Genomic DNA, 21,164 nt, shown 5'->3' with positions numbered 1-21,164 from the left:
ACATATTGGTTCTTTGTTCATCATTCAATTCTTTCAAGTTGTAAGGTGCAGCGGAAGTGAATGTGAACTTTGCTCAAGATGAGTGCTCCGAACTGTGCTCAAGGGTTCCTTTTACTTATGGAAGGGAGAGCCCTTCCGTTCCTTTAGTGAGAGCGTGCAATGATCACAAAGAAAGTGAATGACACTGTGAATGAAGGTACTGAGACTGAGAGATAGAGAGAGAAGAGAATACGACACCAGAATGATGTCAAACCCTCCTCCAAGGGCCCCCCTCTCTATGGTGAGAGAGGTCTATGCTATTTATTGCACAAATCTGGTACAATGGTCTAGATGTAATGGACTTGCCGACGATGCCGACGACAATGACGACGACAACGAGACAGGCTGAAATCTGAAAACGCTAGGGGCTGAAATCAGCAAATCTGCTATCTGCTAAATTCTGACATTGTGTCGGCAAGGATGGCGATGACGACAACGCGACGACGATGCACTGAAAACGCAGATGCTGACATCTGCGAATAGCGGGCTGAAACTGAAAACATTGGCTAACCTAACTGTGCGGCGAGGATCTGCTGCCGGAAGGTGAGATCTGCGAGGTTTGGGGCTGTTGTTGTGGAGTCTTAAGGGCTGAAAACAAAAAACGCTAATGCTAGGGCTGGTTCTGTCGCCGGGGAATCTACAAAACGCTGATGTGAATCTGCAAGTGCAAAAACGCGAGGCTGTTCTGTAATCTGCAAAAACGCTAGTGCTAATCCAATGATGTTGAAAACGCCAAGGCTGATCTACTGTAGATAAACGCTGGCTGATCTTGATGGCTAGAAAACACTAGGTAGTCCTACCGGTCTTGCTGAGAAGGTGCACTGCAAGTGTAGGTACTTCTTCTCCCTCTTCTGCCAGAAAGTGCTAACGCTAGGTTTCTTTTAGAGAGACTAGCAAATTTGCCCTACCCAGTTTCCCAACAAAGTCACTTATTAATAATAAGTGAAAAATGGCTAAAATAGGGAAACAGGGTTTTGTGCACTGTAAAATGCTCATGATGGCTACTGACTGTAATGTTGATGATCATGCTGTGTGCAACCAGAGGATATGCAACTACTCTTAAGTGCCTGGACATGCACGGCATGCGCACAAGCTCACAAAGGTGCCAGAACACTTCCTAAGCTGACATGAACCCTAGACCTGAAGTAGCTTGTCCACATGCACATAGGGTTAAATGTGCACGTGACACAAGTAGATCAAGTAAACAAAAAGGCTGGATTGAAATGGTTGAAGCCAATACAATAGGAACGGACTCGCCCTTCAATTTACATCGAGCACAATTTTCCTGCCCTTCTCATTCGTCAAAGTTGCTTTCTTGGCCTGATAGTCGACCATGGCGTTGCTCGTGGTACCAAGGGATTCCTAGGAGGACGTCACACCCTTCCAAAGGCATGATGTAAAAGTCCTACCCTAAATACCCCTTACAATGCAAACAAAGTTTGCCAATGACAAGTGTAATGGCAACATCTCATCCAGGTGCCGCTAGAACTGCCTCCACCTATGGCCCCATCCTGTCGGACATAATTCCAAGTCGAGCAGCCAATTCAGGTGAAATGAAGTTGACCTTGGCTCCTCCATCAAGGAAGATGAGGGCTTCCTGATCTCTTACTTTGCCCCATGCGCGACAAAGTTCTGTGCTTCCGTCCATCTGATTTGGGTCAATCCCCATACAATCTGATAGCAATCATGCTTTCATTTTTCCTTTTCTGCTACGTTCTTCTATTGCTCTGGAGCTCTCTGGCCTATCTTCTGATTGTCCTTGCCGTGCCTTTTTGGGGCACCCTACAGAGATATGTCCTTGTTCTCCATAGTCAAAACACTTCCCCTCTTTAAGATAATTTGTTCTCTGTTCCTCGGTTAATCGAGGTGGTGCATCCTTCTTTTTCTGGAATTTCCTCTTTCTTCGGATGTCATTTGTTGAGTTCTAACCGGTCCTTGAGGCTTGGAGTCGAAACTTGATCAGTGAGGTAAGTCAAGTTACCCGAATGCATAGAGAATCCCCGCTTAGAATGTCCCATTAATTGTTGTATGGACTCGGACTTCTGCTCAAGACAGTAATCTCGAATCTCTTTCGGGAAAGTCCACAACAGAACGGCTCGATTTGCTGCTTACAAGTGACCTTCTTGAAAGAAGAGGCCGATAGAAAAGCATCCCAAAACCTCTCACAATAAGCATCCAAAGTGTCAGCCTTGGTCATCCAAAGATGATTCCAAGCGGTCATCAAATCAGGTTCGTACTCCTGAGTCAGCCAAGAAGAAATAAAGAGCCGTTTGAACTTTAACCACTTGGTAGGGGCTTCTTTTCGTAAAAGAAGAGTGGACCACCACATTCTCACATTTCCTTTCAAAAATGATGCAACCCTCCAAATCTTGGGCGTGCTCTGAGTAGCGCCCGGCTAAAGCCTTGGAAGCATCTCAGAATCCTGAAAAGGATTCAAACTTTTACTGATTATCCACCTTCCTTAAATTCCTTGGTCTTTTTGCCCTTGTCCTCAAGAAAATCATATTGATTCGCTCTGTAAAAGTGTTTCTTCTTTTGCATAAAACATGGGATCATCGGAGTCCGAACTATCATATGGATATTGAGGCACTTACCAGATCAGTCTCCTTTGTGCACAGCTTGTGGGATACTACTAGAGACAGATATGCTAGACTGGCCCTTGAGTCTTCCAGACAGTTAGCTCTTCAAGGGGACACTTCATGCTAGTATGCACACATGACATCATGGTTTCAGACACGTGGTTTCACCATGGACAGGCTGCCCCCTTTCCAGTACTCTCTTCAGGCACCCTCGATGTCTCTTACATGAGTGGAGATTACTAGACTCATTCGTCAGGACCTGATCCAGCTGGATACCAGGAGGACATGGATAGAGCCGCCACAAGAGTTGGACACAAAGATGGCTTTCTATAGAGAGCATCTTCTCCACCTCACAGGAGATGGGTTTGTGATTCGACCCAGCTACATGGACACACATATGTCTCATGGTTTGCGGTGTGCCATTGGTCAGATACGCACATCCTCACATCAGCTGGAGATTGAGACTGGTAGATTTAGAGGGATACCAGCAGACAGCAGGATATGCCGCTTATGCCAGTTAGAGCCAGAGACAGAGCTACATTACATATGTCATTGCACAGTGTACTATGAGATACGGGGCCGTTTCCACTACTTATTCAAAGAGGGTTTCGGTCCTTTCTCTAGGGTCATGAGTTATGAGGATCAGAGATGTCTTGGGCTATATCTACTTGAGTTACACAGATATAGAGACACTTTACTGGGGAGAGATAGAGAGAGTCCCAGAGACAGATTACACATTTCTTTTCACTAGATATGGGACAGCCAGAGGAGCAGTCATCATTGCAGAGCTCCGCCCACACTCATTTGACCACTACCGGCACTCTCATCGACCGAGCACTAGAGCTACGGAGATCTAGACGGCCACAATTGAGGAGAGGGGCTACACAACATCGACGGAGACTACAGCAGAGGATTCGAGCCATACTCTCTCGATATCCAAAGTGCAGATGAGGATTGATTCTAGTAGTAGTATCTAGTTCTTTTGTACCCAGACATGGTATTAGATTCACTATTTTGTAACAGACTGGTCTCATAGGTCATTTTCGCCTTTTGAAGACGTTTATATAACATTTCATTTCATTTCATCTCTCTCTCTCTCTCTCTCTCTCTCTCTCTCTCTCTCTCTCTCTCTCTCTCTCTCTCTCTCTCTCTCTCTCTCTCTCTCTCTCTCTCTCTGTGTGTGTGTGTGTGTGTGCCGCCCTGTCCCTGCACGCCCCGTCTCAGAAGCATAACTGCCTGCGCGCTACCTCACCTGAGCCATCTGCGCGTTGTCCCTGCTCCCGCCGCCCCTGCTCACCCCATCGCAGGCAGTTTTTCGCACGCTGCCTCACCTAAGTCACCTGCATGCTGTCCCTGCTCACCCCATCGCAAGCAGTTTTTCGTGCGCAACCCCCCCCCCCCCCCCCCCCCCCCCACGTAGGTGCAAGGAATTTACAACTTTCTACTCAGCCCTTCAGGAAATTCAAAACAAAGAGTGCAAAATTACAAAATCTCAGAATTTTACAAGGATTTTTACAGGGAATTTACAAGGAAAAACTGCAAAACTCACAGAAATTGCAAAATTGACACGTGCAGAAAGCAAATGTATGCCATGTAGGCTTAGTGTGGGAGAACATGTATGCATAATGTGGTGCGTGTAGGTTGGTCTCTCCTCTCTCTTAGAAAGTGAAACAAATAAGGCAAGAAAGATGGAGGCGCACTACATGGTCACAAGCAAGAGGATGACAGCCATTGAAAGGGAGTTTAAAGAATGCAAAGCTCACATGGATGAGTGGAAGAAAGAGAAGAACTTAATTCTTGAATGGAAAAAGAGGGAGGAACGGGCGAGGGAACTAGAGCGCAAGGAGTTCCGGGATGAAATTCAAGCTCTAAAAGGTAGCATCTCAGCCCTTCGGAAGGAACTCGACGAAACCAAAGAGGGAGGACGCCTTGAAGATGGAGAAATTCAGCCATCAATGATAGATGAGCTGAATAGTATACGAGCACAAGTCAAAGAAATAAAGGAGGAAGGAGAAAAGAAGACCTCATGGGTGGAGGTTCTCTCCAAAACGCAAAAGAAGATGGAAGAGGCTGAAAAGTGGATTGAAGTTGTCAAGAAAGGAAAGGGCAAGGACATTCCGTCTACACCCGACATCATCAACAAGACACTAGAAGAGGAACAACGAAGAAGGGTACGCGCTCTACACGTGAGAGTGACCGGCCTAAAAGATTCAAATAAGGTGGACCAAGAGGTGAAGAGCCTCGTCAATGATGGGGGTGGAGAAGCCCTCGCACACACAAGCTTGGAGAGTGGGCAAGAAGAATGAAGCTAATGGGGAGAGTTCAAAAGAACGGGCTCTCATTTGCGCTTTCCCTCCATGGAAGAAAAGAAAGACTTTTTAAAGAAGAGGCCAACCCTCAAGAAAACAAGTATCTTTTTACGAGATGACCTTACGCTCTCACAGCTTGCACATATGAGAGAGATCATGCCGGAGATTATAGCAGCAAGGGAGAAGGGAAAGTTAGCCTTCTACAGAAATGGACGAGTAGTGATTACAGAGCACCGCTCTACATGACGGTGCGAGACCTATGGGACCACTCTCACGATGGCGGTTTGGAACTGTAATGGTTCGTATAGACTTGATGTGGGGGCCTTTGAGGACTGCTTCAAAGATAGAGACATTGTTTTCTACTCAGAGACTCATCAGGCTCCAGGACAGTTGATGCCGCATATATCAGGATACAGATGGGAGACAGCTTGCCGGACATGCACCAGATCTGAGCGTGAAACTAGAGGATCAGGAGGTGTAGCAGTTCTTTTCAAAGAGGAGCTACAACCACTACTGCACATAGTTCGGAGAGATGATTAGGCCAGATACTTGTGGGTGAGGCTGAGGGCAGAGACTAGACATTCCTTGTACATCGCCATATGCTATTTTCCTCCCAGCACTTCAGTTTATGCTTCACCCAGAGGACAGTCTCCTTACTCTGTACTTGATGATGATATCTGGGAGTTCTCTAGGGATGGAGACATCATACTTTTGGGGGATTTCAATGCCCGTACAGGCAGCTCACAGACGGTCTTCTATGACACCTCAGAGGAGATGCTCAGAGAGCTAGAGCCAGAGGAGATGGGGCTTGAGAGATGCTCACACAACAGAGAGCATACAGAGTATGGGAGATACCTAAGGGAGATGACGACTACTCACACTTTAGCCATACTGAATGGCTTACCGACTTTCCCATCGTCTACAGGTTTTACTTGTTTTCCACACAGACATGGGTCCAGTACTGTAGACTATGTTCTGACACATTCGAGCTTTATCTCACATTCAGGATTTCACAGTGGGGCCCAGGCCTGTTGGGATAGCAGTAGATCATGCACTTTTGACATTATCAATCTCCTTTGAGTACAATACATCTCAGGCCTCACGGGTGGTAGACATCCACGCTATACTTTTACACCAGAGACTGACTCAGTCTATGCAAAGGAGATACGTAGGCTTTTATGCACATCAAAGCCAGTTTACACAGTGGAGGAGATCACATCTATGCTGACAGTGACATTACATGGGGCAGCGACAGAGGCCCCCTCACACACTCAGCCTGGTCAAAGACGTCGTTCTGGGCACATGCCTCAGAACAGCTGGTATGATGAGCGTCGACAAAGGAGAGCTCGGATACAAGGGGAGCTTGCATTGGGAGTGATCACCTATAGACAGTCTCCTATTGCTACACGACGACTAGTGCGACGAAAGAAGCGAGCTTTCTTGGTCCAAATGGAGCAAGATTTATATCAGCTCTTCCTTAGTAGAGATTCAGAAGAGGCTTGGCGTCTATTCCATGAGCAGTCTCCCCCACCAGTGATTACTTCTACAAAGATATGGGGGCACTATGCAATATCTTTATACATTGTACCTGGACAGCCACCACTACCAGATCCACCACAGCCATGTCCGGCTACGAGCACCTTCTTTACCACTGAGATGGTAAAGGAGGCCATTGACAATATGAAGACCAGACGAGCACAAGATCATGAGGGTTTGGTAGCAGAGCACATTATACATGCTGGGGATTTGTTGGCAGAGATGCTTGCACGGTTATTCAACCGTGTCATGTGTGAGGGCTTTCCTGAGTCTTGGAGATTATCTACTATTGTACCTATCTTCAAGACAGGAGACCCCACAGTGCCGGGGAATTACCGTACTATCATGGACCATGGTAGGACACACATTGGCACGGTTGTATGCATCCATCCTTGAGCATAGGCTGAGCAGTTGGGCAAAGATTATGGGCATACGGGCACCTGGGCATACAGGCACCTGGGCAGGCTGGTTTCACGAGGGGTTTCTCCACACTAGATCATGTCTTTACACTCAAAGCTATCATTGAGGAGGGTCGAGCACATGGTAGACGGATATATTGCAGCTTTGTGGACTTCCGCAAAGCTTTTGACACAGTACTGAGGGCCAGATTGATGCGCCGACTTATGGAATTGGGGGTACCTGCAGAGCTGATATGGGGGATTATGGCATTGTACAGTTCAGTGATGGGTCATGTACGCACATCAGAGGGGGTATCTGACATAGTTCACTCCACTATCGGAGTGAAACAGGGATGCCCATTGTCCTCTACTTTATTTGGTATGTATGTTGATGAGGTCTTTGATTATATTGACAGAGGAGGAGATAGAGGTGCTCAGCTTGTGGGGACATGGATCCCTCTTTTATTGTATGCTGACGATATCGTGTTTATATTAGACTCACCAGAGGGTATGCAGAGACATTTGGACACATTGCATAGTTTTGCAGGGGATAGTGGATTGTCTGTCAACCTTGGTAAAACCAAGGTCATGGTATTTAATCACGCCACAATGGGTTAGGAGATCAGCACCTACATTCACATATGGGCAGGACAGTATGGAGTACACTGATGCATACACATATCTTGGGGTGGTCTTTAGTGGACCAAGGTTCACACTGAAAGTGGTAGCAGACACTAGATTGACTCGTGCCTATGCAGCCCTAGGCGGTTTAGAGAGGATTTGTTCGCAGGTTCAGTTCCAGGAACCTCGAACAAAGCTCTGGCTTTTCGACACTTTGGTCGCTTCAGTTATGCACTACAGGGTTCAGGTTTGGGGACCGTCTATTGACATCGCTGGATGGAGAATATGGAGAGACCCTTGATATCCATGATTTCTAGGCTGATTAGAGCCAAGGCCTCTGTTCCACATGACATCATACGAGCGGAGCTGGGCGCCCCACCTATGGAGGTTGAGGCACTCACCAGATCAGTATCATTTGTACGCAGCTTATGGGACACCACCAGGGACGGGTATGCTAGGCTTGCTCTTGAGTCATCCAGACAGCTGGCATCACAGGGAGATACATCATGTTGGTATGCACAGATGAGCTCATGGTTTCACAGGTATGGTTTCAGCATGGACAGGCTGCCCCCTTTCCAGTATTCTCTTGATGCACCATCTTTGGCTCTTACACGGATGGAGACTACTAGACTCATTCGGCAGGATCTTATCCAGCTTGATAGCAAGAGGACATGGATAGAGCCATCACGGGAGTTGGGTACGAAGAGGGCTTTCTATAGAGAGCATCTTCTCCAACTCACGACAAACGGATTTGTCACACGGCCCAGCTACATGGACACACATCTATCTCATGGGTTACAATGTGCCATAGGCCAGATTCGCACATCTTCACACCAGCTTGGGATTGAGACAGGTAGATTCAGAGGCATACCAGCAGACAATAGGATATGTCAGTTATGCCATGCAAAGCAGAGACAGAGTTTCACTACATATGTCACTGCACAGTCTACTATGAGATACGGGGAAGCTTTCGTTGTTTATTCAGAGATGGTTTTGACGCGTTTGATAGAGTCGTAAGATATCAGGATCAGAGATGTCTCGGATTATTTCTACTTGAGGTACAGAGACATAGAGACTCTCTATTGAGAGGGCAAAGACAGAAAGCCCCAGAGACGCATCTCAGATTTCTTCAGTTGAGTACCACAGAGGCAGAGGGGACACCACCATCACAGAGCTCGGTTTCCACCCATACACCAGCGGTACTCTCATTGACTGAGCTATAGAGTTGGGGAGATCGAGACGACCGCGACTGAGGAGGGGAGCCACGCAGCACCGGTGGAGATTGCGGCAGAGGATCCACGCGATTCTAGCACGACACCCAGAGTGTCAATCAGGATAGGCTTCATGCTACTGCTATATTATATCATGGTGACACTTATCCCCACTTTGTACCTTTGTGGCATGATACCATTGCTCAGCCTACCAGCCACCCATAGGAGTCGATAGCACTCCTATCTCAGTTCTTTCTTTGTAGTTTTCTTTGTTTGTACCCAGACTTGGTACTAGACTCATCATTGTAATCAGTTGGTCTCATAGGTCATTTTGGCCTTTTGTAGACGTTAATATATCATTTCATTTCATCATCTCTCTCTCTCTCTCTCTCTCTCTCTCTCTCTCTCTCTCTCTCTCTCTCTCTCTCTCTCTCTCTCTCTCTCTCTCTCTCTCTCTCTCTCTTCTCGGGTGTGTGTGTGGGTGTGTGTGTGGGCCCTAATAAAAAGAGGAAAATGGGATAACCTTTCTATCACCCAAGTGTGGTAGATTGGTTATGCCATTTCCCTCTTGAATAACAAGTCTTGAGTTCAACTCCTCGTCGACTAGATCTTTAAGGTCTCATGGGATAGTTTCCTACGACGTTAAAACTCTCTTCTTCTTCTTCTTCTTCTTCTTCTTCTCTCTCTCTCTCTCTCTCTCTCTCTCTCTCTCTCTCTCTCCACACACACACACACACACATGCACTGTCAAGTTTATGTGAGCCAATTAGCTTTAACAAGATCGCTGTTTTTGCGCAAAGGTAGAAGAGTGACAAAAGAGGGCAGGCAAACTAAGACAAGCCAGAAACAAAGCCGTCATACCTACAGCCCCTGCACAAAAGTGGGAAAGTGGCCCGGAAAGACCAGGATGTCTTTCATTTATCCAAGCTCTGGCCATTTCAATCAGTCCGAAATAGGTAGCTCCAGTTGCAAAAGAACCTGCCATCCCAGCTGGAAGCCCCCGATACAAACCTGACAAACAATACAGCCTTGAGAAAAAACAATAACCAGAACAATATTTGGAGCAGACAGACATACTGACACTACAGATGAAACTATAGTTTGCGCTTAATGAATAGTGTACCAAATTTCAGCTATTAAAGATCCCTGGCAGTACCTAGAATGCACGGGAATTGGCTACACTGTAACAATATGCAGATTAAAATAACTGAGACTTCATGCAAAGAGTAAAATGATACTGGCAGTGGGTAGAAGAATACAGCACATGGCATTAAAAAACATAACATGATTGCACTTTGGGAATGTTCTTTTCACACAAAATATGTACATGACTGTAGCTAGTGAAAAACATGCTGTGAAGCTTGATATTACAAAGACATCCCACTGATTCTCATGCAGCAGCACAAAACATGGCATTCATTTTCCATCACATGCATGAATCATATAGTCAAAACTTACCTCTATATCCATCGTGCTTGAGCACAACCTTTAGAACTTCAGACAACCTAGTACTCTCCTGAACAAGATTGAAACAAAGACCATCAATTAAACACAATCAAACAGAAAAGGCGCTGCAAGGATTGACAAACTCGTACTCTACTGAAAGAGGGACCTCACACTACATGTGTAAGATACAACAAAATGAGGCTTACTTGAACTGTTGACAAAAAGGAGCCACCGCTCTGCATTCTCGTTTTGACAGTGTCTACAGGGTGCATTAGGCTTTCACCCATAGCTGCTGCAACTCCACCGCATACAAACTCTTTCCATGCTGTTAAAAAAGCACCAAAACATCATAACGGGATTGAATTTGAAACTAAAGTATGTAGCTAAAAATAAGGTGCATGTGTGGGTGTGGGTGTGGGTGTGGGTGTGGGTGTGGGTGTGGACGCACAGGGATCAGAAGAAAAAGGAGAGACCGGCACGCACCTTGGCTATGAACAAAGGGAGTCGAGCCGTGATGTGAATCTGCCATAGCAGAATAGGGCGATGGTGTTGAGTCCCGTTCGATGTCTGATTTCAGCTCCAAGTGTGAGAGTGCGATTATGGACAGTTTAAAACCCTGCAAGGTTCTTATTATGCCCGGGAGTTTCTTCTTATTGGCCAAAATGCATTCATGGTATATGGTATATTGGAGACACATCCAATTTGAGGCCCGATGAGCTCCTTTCAAGAGGGATATTTTCATATAAATTTTATCCTTACTAAACTCAAATTGAGGCTCGATGAGCTCTTCTCGCCCAAAATGAGGCGGCATTCTACATTTCGCAAAAGTATAAACAAAATAATCGGAGGTGTAAGGTGTGTGTGTGTGTGTGTGTGTGTGTGTGTGTGTGTGTGTGTGTGTGTGTGTGTGTGTTCTGGGCGAGGGTTTGGACACACTTATCAAATGACATGGTTTGGACCAAGGAGTTGACTAGATCCATAGAAGCTCCTGGTATAAGTTCAGATTCCAAAGGTTCATAAATGCATCTAAGTACTTGAAGCGAGGCTTCAGAAAGAGGCTCAGTAGAAAGCTCTAACCCTTGAAATAGTGCTAAGCTCTGCATGATCAAAAGAAATAATAGACAGGAATGACTAATGGTAAGAACTAGTATCATCTTCATCCTTCAATCGACCGAGAGAACCTATAAGGGCCGTGTGAAGATAGCCCCATCCCACAGGTATTAGTCCCAGGAACAACAATCTATGACAAACACCGAGGGATAAAATATAGTAACTAGGTTTTTGAATAGTATTTCTACTACCCTTGGTGTTAGGTGTGTGTGTGTTCTATTAATAATATAACATAAACACCAAAGAATTCTTTCAAATTACTAAAGACACTAGAAACTATGTCAGTGAATGGTGGTATAATTCCCATTCATAATATAGAACGGTCTTTAAACATAAGTATAAGAGAGTTAAGAGCATGAAGATATATAATCCACCATCTTCACTCCAAGGAACTTTGAAAACCATAATTGAGAAGGTAACCCTCACTTGCACCCATGCAAACAACACAACTTTCAGTTAGCATTGGCACCGTATGCAGGTGATGCATGGGTATCCCACATGTTATAGATGTCACCCAACTAAAAAGTTTTCAAAGATAAATAATAAGAAATGTGAAGCTACTCATATATTCAGCAATGGTTTCCTTTATAAGGGACAAAAACATTTGGAGCCCCTTTAGCTTTGCAAACCCTCCTGAGATAAGGCCGAAGACGAGTTTTATGAGGCATTTTAGCCTCGAAGTGAGCTACATATACATGTTTCTTACATAGTTGGCATTAATTGCCGCTATTTTTTCAGGGTCAGTGTGGCAGTGCTCATATGTGCAGTCAATCTATACTTCGGAGACACATGTAACATAAAAAGGTGTTAGTAATTAAGTCCTACATCTCCTTAGACGAGGTCGAAACCATATGTAAGGTAGTAGTATGAGTGCTACTCCCCTAAAAACTAAAACATATAGATGGGCTATTCCATAGCTTCACATTTGTTCAAAAAGCTAGTGTAACATTTAATGGCCTAGTAACTTGTGTGTAGCGGAAAATAGCATGAACATAGTGAGCATTTCATTAGAATAGATTCCTAATGAGTATAACAAGAGTGCTTGGGTGGAGAAAACAGCAAAAAGCATAACACCTAGTTAGATAGGCATGAACAATACTTCAAAAGAGAAAGAAATTAAGCTATTGACAACAGTTGAGGACCAGATTTACATGGAGCCGGTCCCCCCTCCAAAAGGCTTTGTATTATAGGTTTCCCCCATCAAGGGAGACATTTTACAATACAATTCTTTGTGTTCCTTCATTAACTAGCTAATGCAATGAAGATGGAAGCTTCAAGCACTAAGCAAACACTTATAAAACACAACATCAATTCCCTCACGGTCTCAGATCTAAGGTCTCACACAGCTTCGAAGATGGTGAGAGCTAGCAGGGTATGATAGTAGATTGAGAGGAAGAAGGAGTAGTCTTACGAGAAAGAAGTACATCTCCTCACATAATCACTCATAATAGCTTAGCATAGCTTAGTAATTAGCATGGTAGAGGAGATGAGCATGCATTGAATCTTGGCTCTTGGTTGGGTTTGCATCACAAAGCCAAGAGTTGTTGGTGTAGGCCTCCCTTCTCCAAGCTTGGAGTAGATGATAAGCGTTCCATTAAAGCTTGAGAAGGAGAGAGAGAGTCTTCTTGCTTCACGCATGAGCTAGTGTGAGTGTGTGTGGAATAATGCCTTTGAAAAATCAATCCCCCTCTCTCTCTTGGTCGATCCCTCTTGTTAAATCCTCTTGTTGGCACCTCATTGGACCTCTCCAGGCTTAGCCAATAGGATTTAAGAAGTATAAGTGATAGCCTTCTGACATGTGTCCCCTTTTCCCCTTTTGTGAGAGCTTTAGGTAATTAATTAATGCAACTAAACTCTCATTGGACCCCTTTGTCTTCTGGCCAATAGGAATCAGGCAAGCCGTTGGGCTATTGAATGCTCATTGGACCCCTTGGGGAGCCTATCCAATAGTCTTCTAGAGAGATTAATTCTTATTGGTTCTTTTATTAAGTGTTTTTTAAATGAATTACATTAGATTTACTCTAGCCTAATTCTCATTGGTCCACCTCCATGGCCATCCAATAGGATTTGAGTGCACCTTGTGGGAAATTGGCCTAGGGAGCTGACATGTGTCCCTCATTCCCTTTGTGTAAAGGGAGTCTGTGAGTGTCTGTGTGTGTGTGTTTCTCTCTCATCCCCTACTTATTACAGGGCTCGCCCCCTCCTATGTAGGAGCCTTGAAGACATTTTTGGCACACTCACAAAGCATCCAATTTTACTAAGCTTGACCATTGGACACAACCTTTGAATTTTGGAACCTTAGCATTCTGGAAGTCTTAATGGGCTAAACCTTAGGGTCTTTAAAGCCCATTGTTGCACATTGCTCTTTTGCAGATGGCCCCCCGTTTGGATCCCTCTTTTCCCACCTTTGGATCCCTATTGTGGCCGGTCTGCCAGCTTAACCAATATTCTAGCTTTTTCTCCCCTGGCACTTCCCCATATTAAATGATCAGTTTAACATGAGAAAATCATTTAGAAGAATTAGATATTAGTTATTATGACATTACCTCTCTCTTGAAATCATAGTCGTCCTCGACTATGGGGTAGAGAAGATAAAGCCTATTCATTAGTCCTTTTTCTAGCGGGTAGAGGATCCCTATCTTACCCTACGAGATCGTTACAGAATGGATGACTCATCAATTTGGCACTTGAGATCCTAAGGTGCCGCAAGCATGTCTGCACATTAGTCCTATCAATCTTCCATAGTAGAGTGACAAGCTCTACTTGGTGTTTGGGAGACGTCGTCTCTGCAAACTTGATTCTAAGCATGCATACTATTTGACATTTGTGCACATTAAAGAAAAAGAAAGTCTTATATAAGACAAAAACTTTGTTCATTTTAAACATTTGTACATTTGCTTACTCTAGGGAAGCCTTGTAAGCATTGACAAGGTTTAGGCTATCCTTTAATTGTATGCCTTGCATCCATCTAGCATCTTCAAAAGAACAATTCTTAAACTTAATAAGATATCGTCGGATAGTCTTACCGCCTCTTAATACCTTGTCTTCATGTCGGAGAATGGACTCGAGCTACAACACCTCTTCTTGGTCCTCGATCTCCGGTGGTTCTTCAATAGTTGGTTCTTGAAGTGGCTCTCCTTTGTAAGGCTTTAGTAGGCTCACATGGAAACCATTGTGTATGAGCCAATGTATGGGCAACTTGAGTTGATAGGCAATCTCATTGATTGGTCTAAGAATCTGAAAGGGACCATAGTACCTTTTTGCTAACTTAGCTTAGTACTTTTGGTGTCTCGTAGGATTCTTGCCCATGGTGTGCCTTAATCGAGCCTTGGGAAATTTAAGTAAGACCCAATCATTTTCTTTAAAGGCTTGGGCTCTTCTGTGCTTATCAGCAACAACAGCCTTTTGCCTTTGCTGTGAGATAGAGATAACATTTTTAATCTTTTGGAAAGATTCTTGTAGGTCTTGGCTATACTCATCTGCAGCGAAGATCTTCCCGTGTACCTTAAGTAGCAGGGGACTTTTTTATCTTCTTCGAAAGGTGCTTTTCCCGTGGAAGTATGTACATGTTATTGTAAGCATACTCCACTAAGGGTAAGTACTTCTCCCATTGGGATCTTTGATCTGCTTCCGTTACATAGGCTTTAGTAGATCAAGAATGGTTAGGTTAGCTATTTCACTTTTGCCATCCGTTTGTGGATGATAAGACGAAGAGAAGTTTAGCCTTGCCCCTAAATTCTCAAAGAGAACCTTCCAGAAATTACTAGTCATTCTAGGATCTCTATCCGACACTATGGACATTGGCAAGCCATGGTACTTGAAGATTTCTGAAATGAAGAGGGTTTCCATTTGATGGGCTTTGATAGTCTTTTTGATAGGTATAAAATAAGCTTGTTTGCTAAACTTGTCTACTATCGTCCATATTCCCGTATTCCCATGGATAGACTTAGGCAATCCAAAGATAAAATCCATGGATATGCTCTCCCATGGTGAATTAGGGATTGGCAAAGGTTGAAGCAATCCAGGTTGCTTCCCTCTATCAAACTTCGTCTTTTGGCATACCACACATTTAGAAACATATACTTGTATGTTTGCTTTCATGGTAGGCCAATAGAATTATGTTTCAATCCCTTTTAGGGTAGACTGAATCCCTCTATGCCCCGCATAAGGACGGCATGAGATTCATACATTACTTTCTCACGTACTGAGTTAGTAACGCATAGTCTATTGCCATAGAGAAGATAACCATATTGTAAAGTAAATGGTTCCTCTTTCTTCCCTAATGCAAGGGCTGAAATCACATCTCTAAAATCGGGATCAATAGCATACTCATCTATCATAGAAGATAGATCATTGTAAGTTGCTATGGAAACCGCATTCACTCTCGGTCATCTTGAGAGTGCATCGGCTACTTGATTATGCTTGCCATCAATGTGAGCAATATGAAAATGAAATTGCGAAAGGAAATTTTTCCACCTCATTTGTTTGTCAGAGAGCTTGGTCCACATCATGAAGTACTTAAGACTTTGGTGATCCGTCCGCAGAACGAAAGGAGTCCCCAATAAATAGTGCTTCCATGAGTCTAAGGCATGTATAACTGCGAGGAGTTCCTTTTCATATATGCCTAGAGCTTGCTCAATAGTGTCGAGCCTTCAACTTTCATAGGCTATGGCGTGCCCTTCTTGGAGCAAAAACAAGGCAATCACCACAAGCGTCACATTGGACCTCAAATGGCTTTGAGAGATCCGGTAGTGTAAGCACAGGTTGAGAGATAAGCTTTTCGAAAGCATTGTTCTCCTTGGCAAACCATGTATACCTACGTCCCGTGATTTGTGAGAACTTTTCTATGAAGCGTCTATAATATGCACACATTCCTATAAAGCTTCTTAGTTCATGAAGATTCCTTGGTTTAGGCCATCCTTTTATTACCTCTAACTTTGATGGATCCATTTGGATGCCATCTTGAGAGATAATGTGACCTAAATATTGAATCTCTTGTAAGAAAAACTCACTTTTCTTTTGATTAACATAAAGTTTATTCTCTCTTAAGACTTGAAATATTACCTGGAGGTGTTGCTTGTGTTCGTCTAGTGAATTAGAATAGATGATAATATCATCAAAGAACACTCCAGTAAAGGTTCGGTGAGGCCTGAATAGCTTCTCCATCAAGCGGTTGAATGTGGCTGGTGCATTGGTTAAGCCAAAAGGCATGACAATGTATTCTTAAAGACCAAACGTAGTGCGAATAGCTTCTCCATCAAGCGGTTGAATGTGGTTGGTGCATTGGTCAAGCCAAAAGGCATGACAATGTATTCGTAATGTCAGGACACCGGCAAGGCCGGACTAGACAAGGGCAGAGCCAGGCTAGGCGGTGTGGAACGGGGAGTCCAACTAGAGCAAAGGGCTAGGGGCTTTGCTATATAATGGGTAGCTAGTAGGTGGTGGACTCTCAGGCTCTAGCTTCCCTTGTCTTACACTGGTATCAGAGCTTGGCAAGGGAGAGCCTCCGGGTGCATGAGCACCAAACGGTCGGCGCGCGGGCTTGTTGGAGGCACAAGGACCTGCTCGGCGTTTTTCGACACAGGGCCGAAGCCCCTCAGGCTTTGCATCGTCCACCCCAAGCACTCCAAGCCCCTGCGCGCTGCTCGCTCAAGGCCATAGCCGACTGTGCGTTTATTTTCCCACTTGAGGGCGCCCAACCCCCTTAGGGGTAGTGGCCATACACAAAAAAAAAAAAAGCCTAAGGGGCGGTACCCACAGTGGGTACCCCACCCCCCCACTCCACACTACGTGCGAGTACGCAAGGCCGGAAAGGACGGCATCTACGAATCCGGCACACATTCCGACAAAAAATTTATTCGTATTACGAAGAAACTCAAAGATTTCAAGACAACAAATTTGGCAGAGTTGCAGTACAAGTTTTTGGTGAAATAATTACCGCTTTCAAGCCTAATTGATTCGGCTATCAAGAACTTGTGGAATTCCATATATGGCGGACAATTCGAATCACTTTCCACCGGACTACTCTTGATTTTGACGGAGTTAGCAAGGCTCATTATACTTTGCGAGTGCTCTCAATATCAAGTATTTTTTCTGAGTACTTCTTTCACCGCACTATGTAGCCATGGATTCGGATATCAATATGACATTCAATTTTGAGCAAAGTACTCTAGATCCTGCCAATGATGGCCCGTGGCGGGATCCTCTCAAGGAGAGTACCCGCGACGCTACGACAGGAGAAGATACTTACAAATTGCTCGATATTCAAGAATTTCGTGCACTTCATACACACATGACAGTCATGGATGAAAATTTTAAAGCTTTAAATGAAAATGTTCACATTAGTAATTCAATTCATGCATCAGCAGTTTAAGAGTCCTACTGACACGCACATGCATGAGCATGCTGCCACACAAGGGCAGGGCATTTCTAATCTAGGGCAAGGCCCAAATGCTGATACGTTGCATACTCTCACTGCAAAAGAAGTGGATGAATTGTTAAAGAATACCAAACCACCGATTTTTAAGGGCGAAGACTGAGACCGCAATAAGGATGCAGTGAATATCTTTCTCAACAAATGGGATGGAATTCACGCCTTACGGTGATGGAATTTACGCCTTGCGGTGTACTCCGGATGCAGTCAGAACGAAGTCAAGGCCTACAAATGGTGGATGTCTCTCAAGGAGAAGAACATCATACCACAGAGTTGGGCAGCTTTTGAAGCAATGTTCAACAAGGAATTTTTGCCTACAAACGAAGCCTATCGGAATTGGACGGCTTGGAACACATGTTCCACACTCCAATACCCATCACTCCTTGAATATATCTCTCACTCTCGGGACGTTATCCTCAAGTTGGAAGGCTTAGATACCTTTCAACAAGTACGGGGGTTCATACGAGGTCTGACACCCGAGCTTAAGAAGTATGTCAAGACCCAAGACCCTAAAACACTTGAGGAAGCCATAGTGAAAGCACATATTCATGATGATCCTGATGAGAAGAAAACACATAATGGTCACATGTCTGCTAGTATACATGGTAATACACGCACTCAGTATGGGCACAATAAAAGAAAATTTCTAGTTGCTAATTCAGATGCATCTAAAAAACCCAAGGGGTCCAAGGGTCCTCTTTCTCCTGAGGATTTTGATAAAGCCAAGAAAGAAAAATTATATTTTCAATGTTTAGGAAGAGGTCATGGCAAAAAGGATTGTCCCAAGGGGAAATCTGCTACTCAGGGCAAGGAGAAAGCAGTGCACACAGTGCAACTGCTGCCTCTTGAGTCTTCCTCAAGATTCTCTACAATGGAAGTAACACACACTGAGGTGGTGCATGAATGCTGTCTCACAGCTTCCATGTGGCAACCCAACCTTTGGACCACATGAGTTAGTACGTATGCACTGATATTTGCAAGGACACAAGGTGCGCATCTTGGTAGATGACTGTGTTACTCACAATTTCATCAATTACAGATTGGTGAAAAAACTCAAACTGCCTCAAACTCTGAGTACCCACCGCTACAAGGTAGCAATGATGAATGGACATGATACTGAAATATGGGATACTCAATGCCGAGCTGTTCCATTGGAAGTACAAGGGTACTCTACATGTTTGGATTTTCAGGTTATGAACATGGAAAGGGCTGATGTGGTTCTTGGTAGGGAGTGGTTGCATAGCCTAGGACCATCACTGAAGCGTAGCTATAAGCACAACAGCTTGATGTTTGAATCCCATGGCGCACATGTGTTGTTAGGAGAAAAAGATATACCTTCATCACCACTGATTTGTACCGCTGAGCTTATGCAGCTCGTTTTTGATAATGAAATAGATTAGGTTTTCTTGTGTTACTCACTCTCTCATTTTCTTTCTAGCATTGAGTCTCTTGAACATTCCTCAACGCTGCATGCTTCTCTCTACTATATTCCACCAATTGCTAATTCTAAACAAGCAAACGTTGCTAGTCAATTACAAAAATTATTAAGGGAATTTCAAGATGTATTTCCTAATGATTTGCCATCAGGATTACCACCGACACGATCAGTACAACATAGCATTGACGTGGCTCTGCAAGCTGTAAACCTATTAGTAAACCACCGTACCGTATGAGTTATTCAGAAGCTGCTGAGGTTGAACGTCAACTTGCTAACTACCTTAGCAGAGGGTTTATACAACCCAGTTCTTCACCATGGGCTTCGCCTATCCTCTTAGTGAAGAAAAAGGACGGCAGTATGCACATGTGCATAGACTACCATGGCTTAAATGCGGTTACAGTTAAGAACAAATACATGTTGCCAAGAGTAGATGAATGTTTGATAAGCTCACTCATGCTCGCATTTTTATGAAAATAAACTTGCGGTCAAGATATCATCAAGTCTGTATTCAACTTCCCGATATACCTAAAACTGCATTCCGAACACGGTTTGGACACTACGAGTTTTTGGTGATGCCCTTTGGGTCAACCAATGCGCCCGCAACATTCATGACACTTATGGATAGTGTTTTGAAGCCATATTTGGGCAAATTTGTCATTGTTTTCCTCGATGACATCCTAGTCTATAGTGCCTCTGAAGAAGAACACTTACAACATCTCATGCAGGTGTTTGAGTTGTTACGTACAAACAAGTTATATGCCAAGGAATCTAAATGTGATTTTCTAAAAGATGAAATTCATTATTTAGGGCATGTTATTTCAGCTAACGGGCTATACATGGATCAATCCAAAGTGGATACCATCCGGAAATGGCCTCCTCCTAAAAATCTGGGAGAATTACATATATTTTTTATGATTTGCAGGTTTTTACCGAAGGTTTGTTAAAAACTATGCTCAAATTGCTGTTCCTATGATGGATCAACTAAGAGGCAAAGGTAAATCTTTTCAGTGGGGATCCGATCAACAACACAGTTTCGATACGCTCAAGGATGCATTAGCTACAGCTCCTATACTGGCTATTGTAGATCCTTTGAAACCATTCATTTTGGAAACGGATGCCAGTGACCGTGCTATTGGAGCAGTCCTTTTACAAGACAGACGGCCGATTGCATTTGAAAGCAAGAAGCTTGATGCAGTTCAGTAGATCTATTCTGCTTATGAACGCAAACTCTATGCAATAGTGTCTACCTTAAAAACATGGCGGCATTATCTGTATGGTGCTTAGTTTGAGATTGTGTTTGACCATGAAAGCATGGTTTACACAACAAACGGATTTAAAGGGTCGAAAAGCCAGGTGGACCAAGATTCTTCAGGAATATGACGCCAAGCTAAGGTATCGCAAAGGCCGATACAACGTAGTGACAAACACTCTAAGTCGAATGCAAGAGATCAATTTGCTCTTGTTCATGGAACTCCGTAGTGAATTTTTAGATTCTCTCAAAGGCAAATATGAGCATGATGAAGCATATTTCAAAGTGTGGAGCCATGTTAAAAAGAGGGATCCTTCTCATTCCAATGACGGTAGTGTAAAATTAACCTCCACACCTAGTTCTCCTTTATCAAGTGATGAACTACAGCGATGGAAGCATTTTACCATTGACAATTGGTACCTACTCCACAAGGGGAGAGTTTGTGTACCAACGAACACAGACATTTGGCGCCAAATTCTTTATGAATGTCATGATAGTCCAAGTGCAGGGCACCCGGAGATTAGAAAAACTTATGCTCTTATACGATGACAGTTTTGCTGGCTAGGTCTACATGGATTTGTTCAAGCTTATGTCTTGCATTGCCAAAAATGTCAAGTTAACAAGGTAGAGCGCTTGAAAAAGCGGGAGGACTCTTACATCCTTTGAAGATTCTCAATGGAAAATGGGAAAGCATCTCTATGGAGTTTATTGTAGGTTTACCAACCACTGTACGATGTCATGACTCAGTATGGGTGGTCGTAGACAGGTTGACTAAACTATGTAAGTTTATCCGAC

General features: G+C 44.0%; 1 protein-coding gene across 1 annotated transcript in view; it reads right to left on the bottom strand.

Moving 5' to 3' along the window:
* Nucleotides 1-10,950, bottom strand: part of LOC147422574 (uncharacterized) — a 48,686-nt gene extending 37,736 nt beyond the window's left edge. Inside the window, exons 1-4 of the mRNA XM_086503814.1 lie at nt 10,623-10,950; nt 10,346-10,464; nt 10,152-10,209; nt 9,555-9,704 (exon numbers count right to left, since the gene is read on the bottom strand). Of these exons, the coding sequence (XP_086359940.1) occupies nt 9,555-9,704; nt 10,152-10,209; nt 10,346-10,464; nt 10,623-10,950 (655 nt within the window). The remainder of the gene's footprint in view (nt 1-9,554; nt 9,705-10,151; nt 10,210-10,345; nt 10,465-10,622) is intronic.
* Between the last annotated feature and the right edge of the window lie 10,214 nt (nt 10,951-21,164).

Source organism: Adiantum capillus-veneris, chromosome 27 (assembly GCF_014529385.1).
Source record: "Adiantum capillus-veneris isolate H3 chromosome 27, ASM1452938v2, whole genome shotgun sequence".
NCBI lineage: Eukaryota > Viridiplantae > Streptophyta > Polypodiopsida > Polypodiales > Pteridaceae > Adiantum > Adiantum capillus-veneris.
The sequence above is the reverse complement of the archived record's forward strand: the minus strand, read 5'-3'. Positions and strand labels throughout refer to the sequence as shown.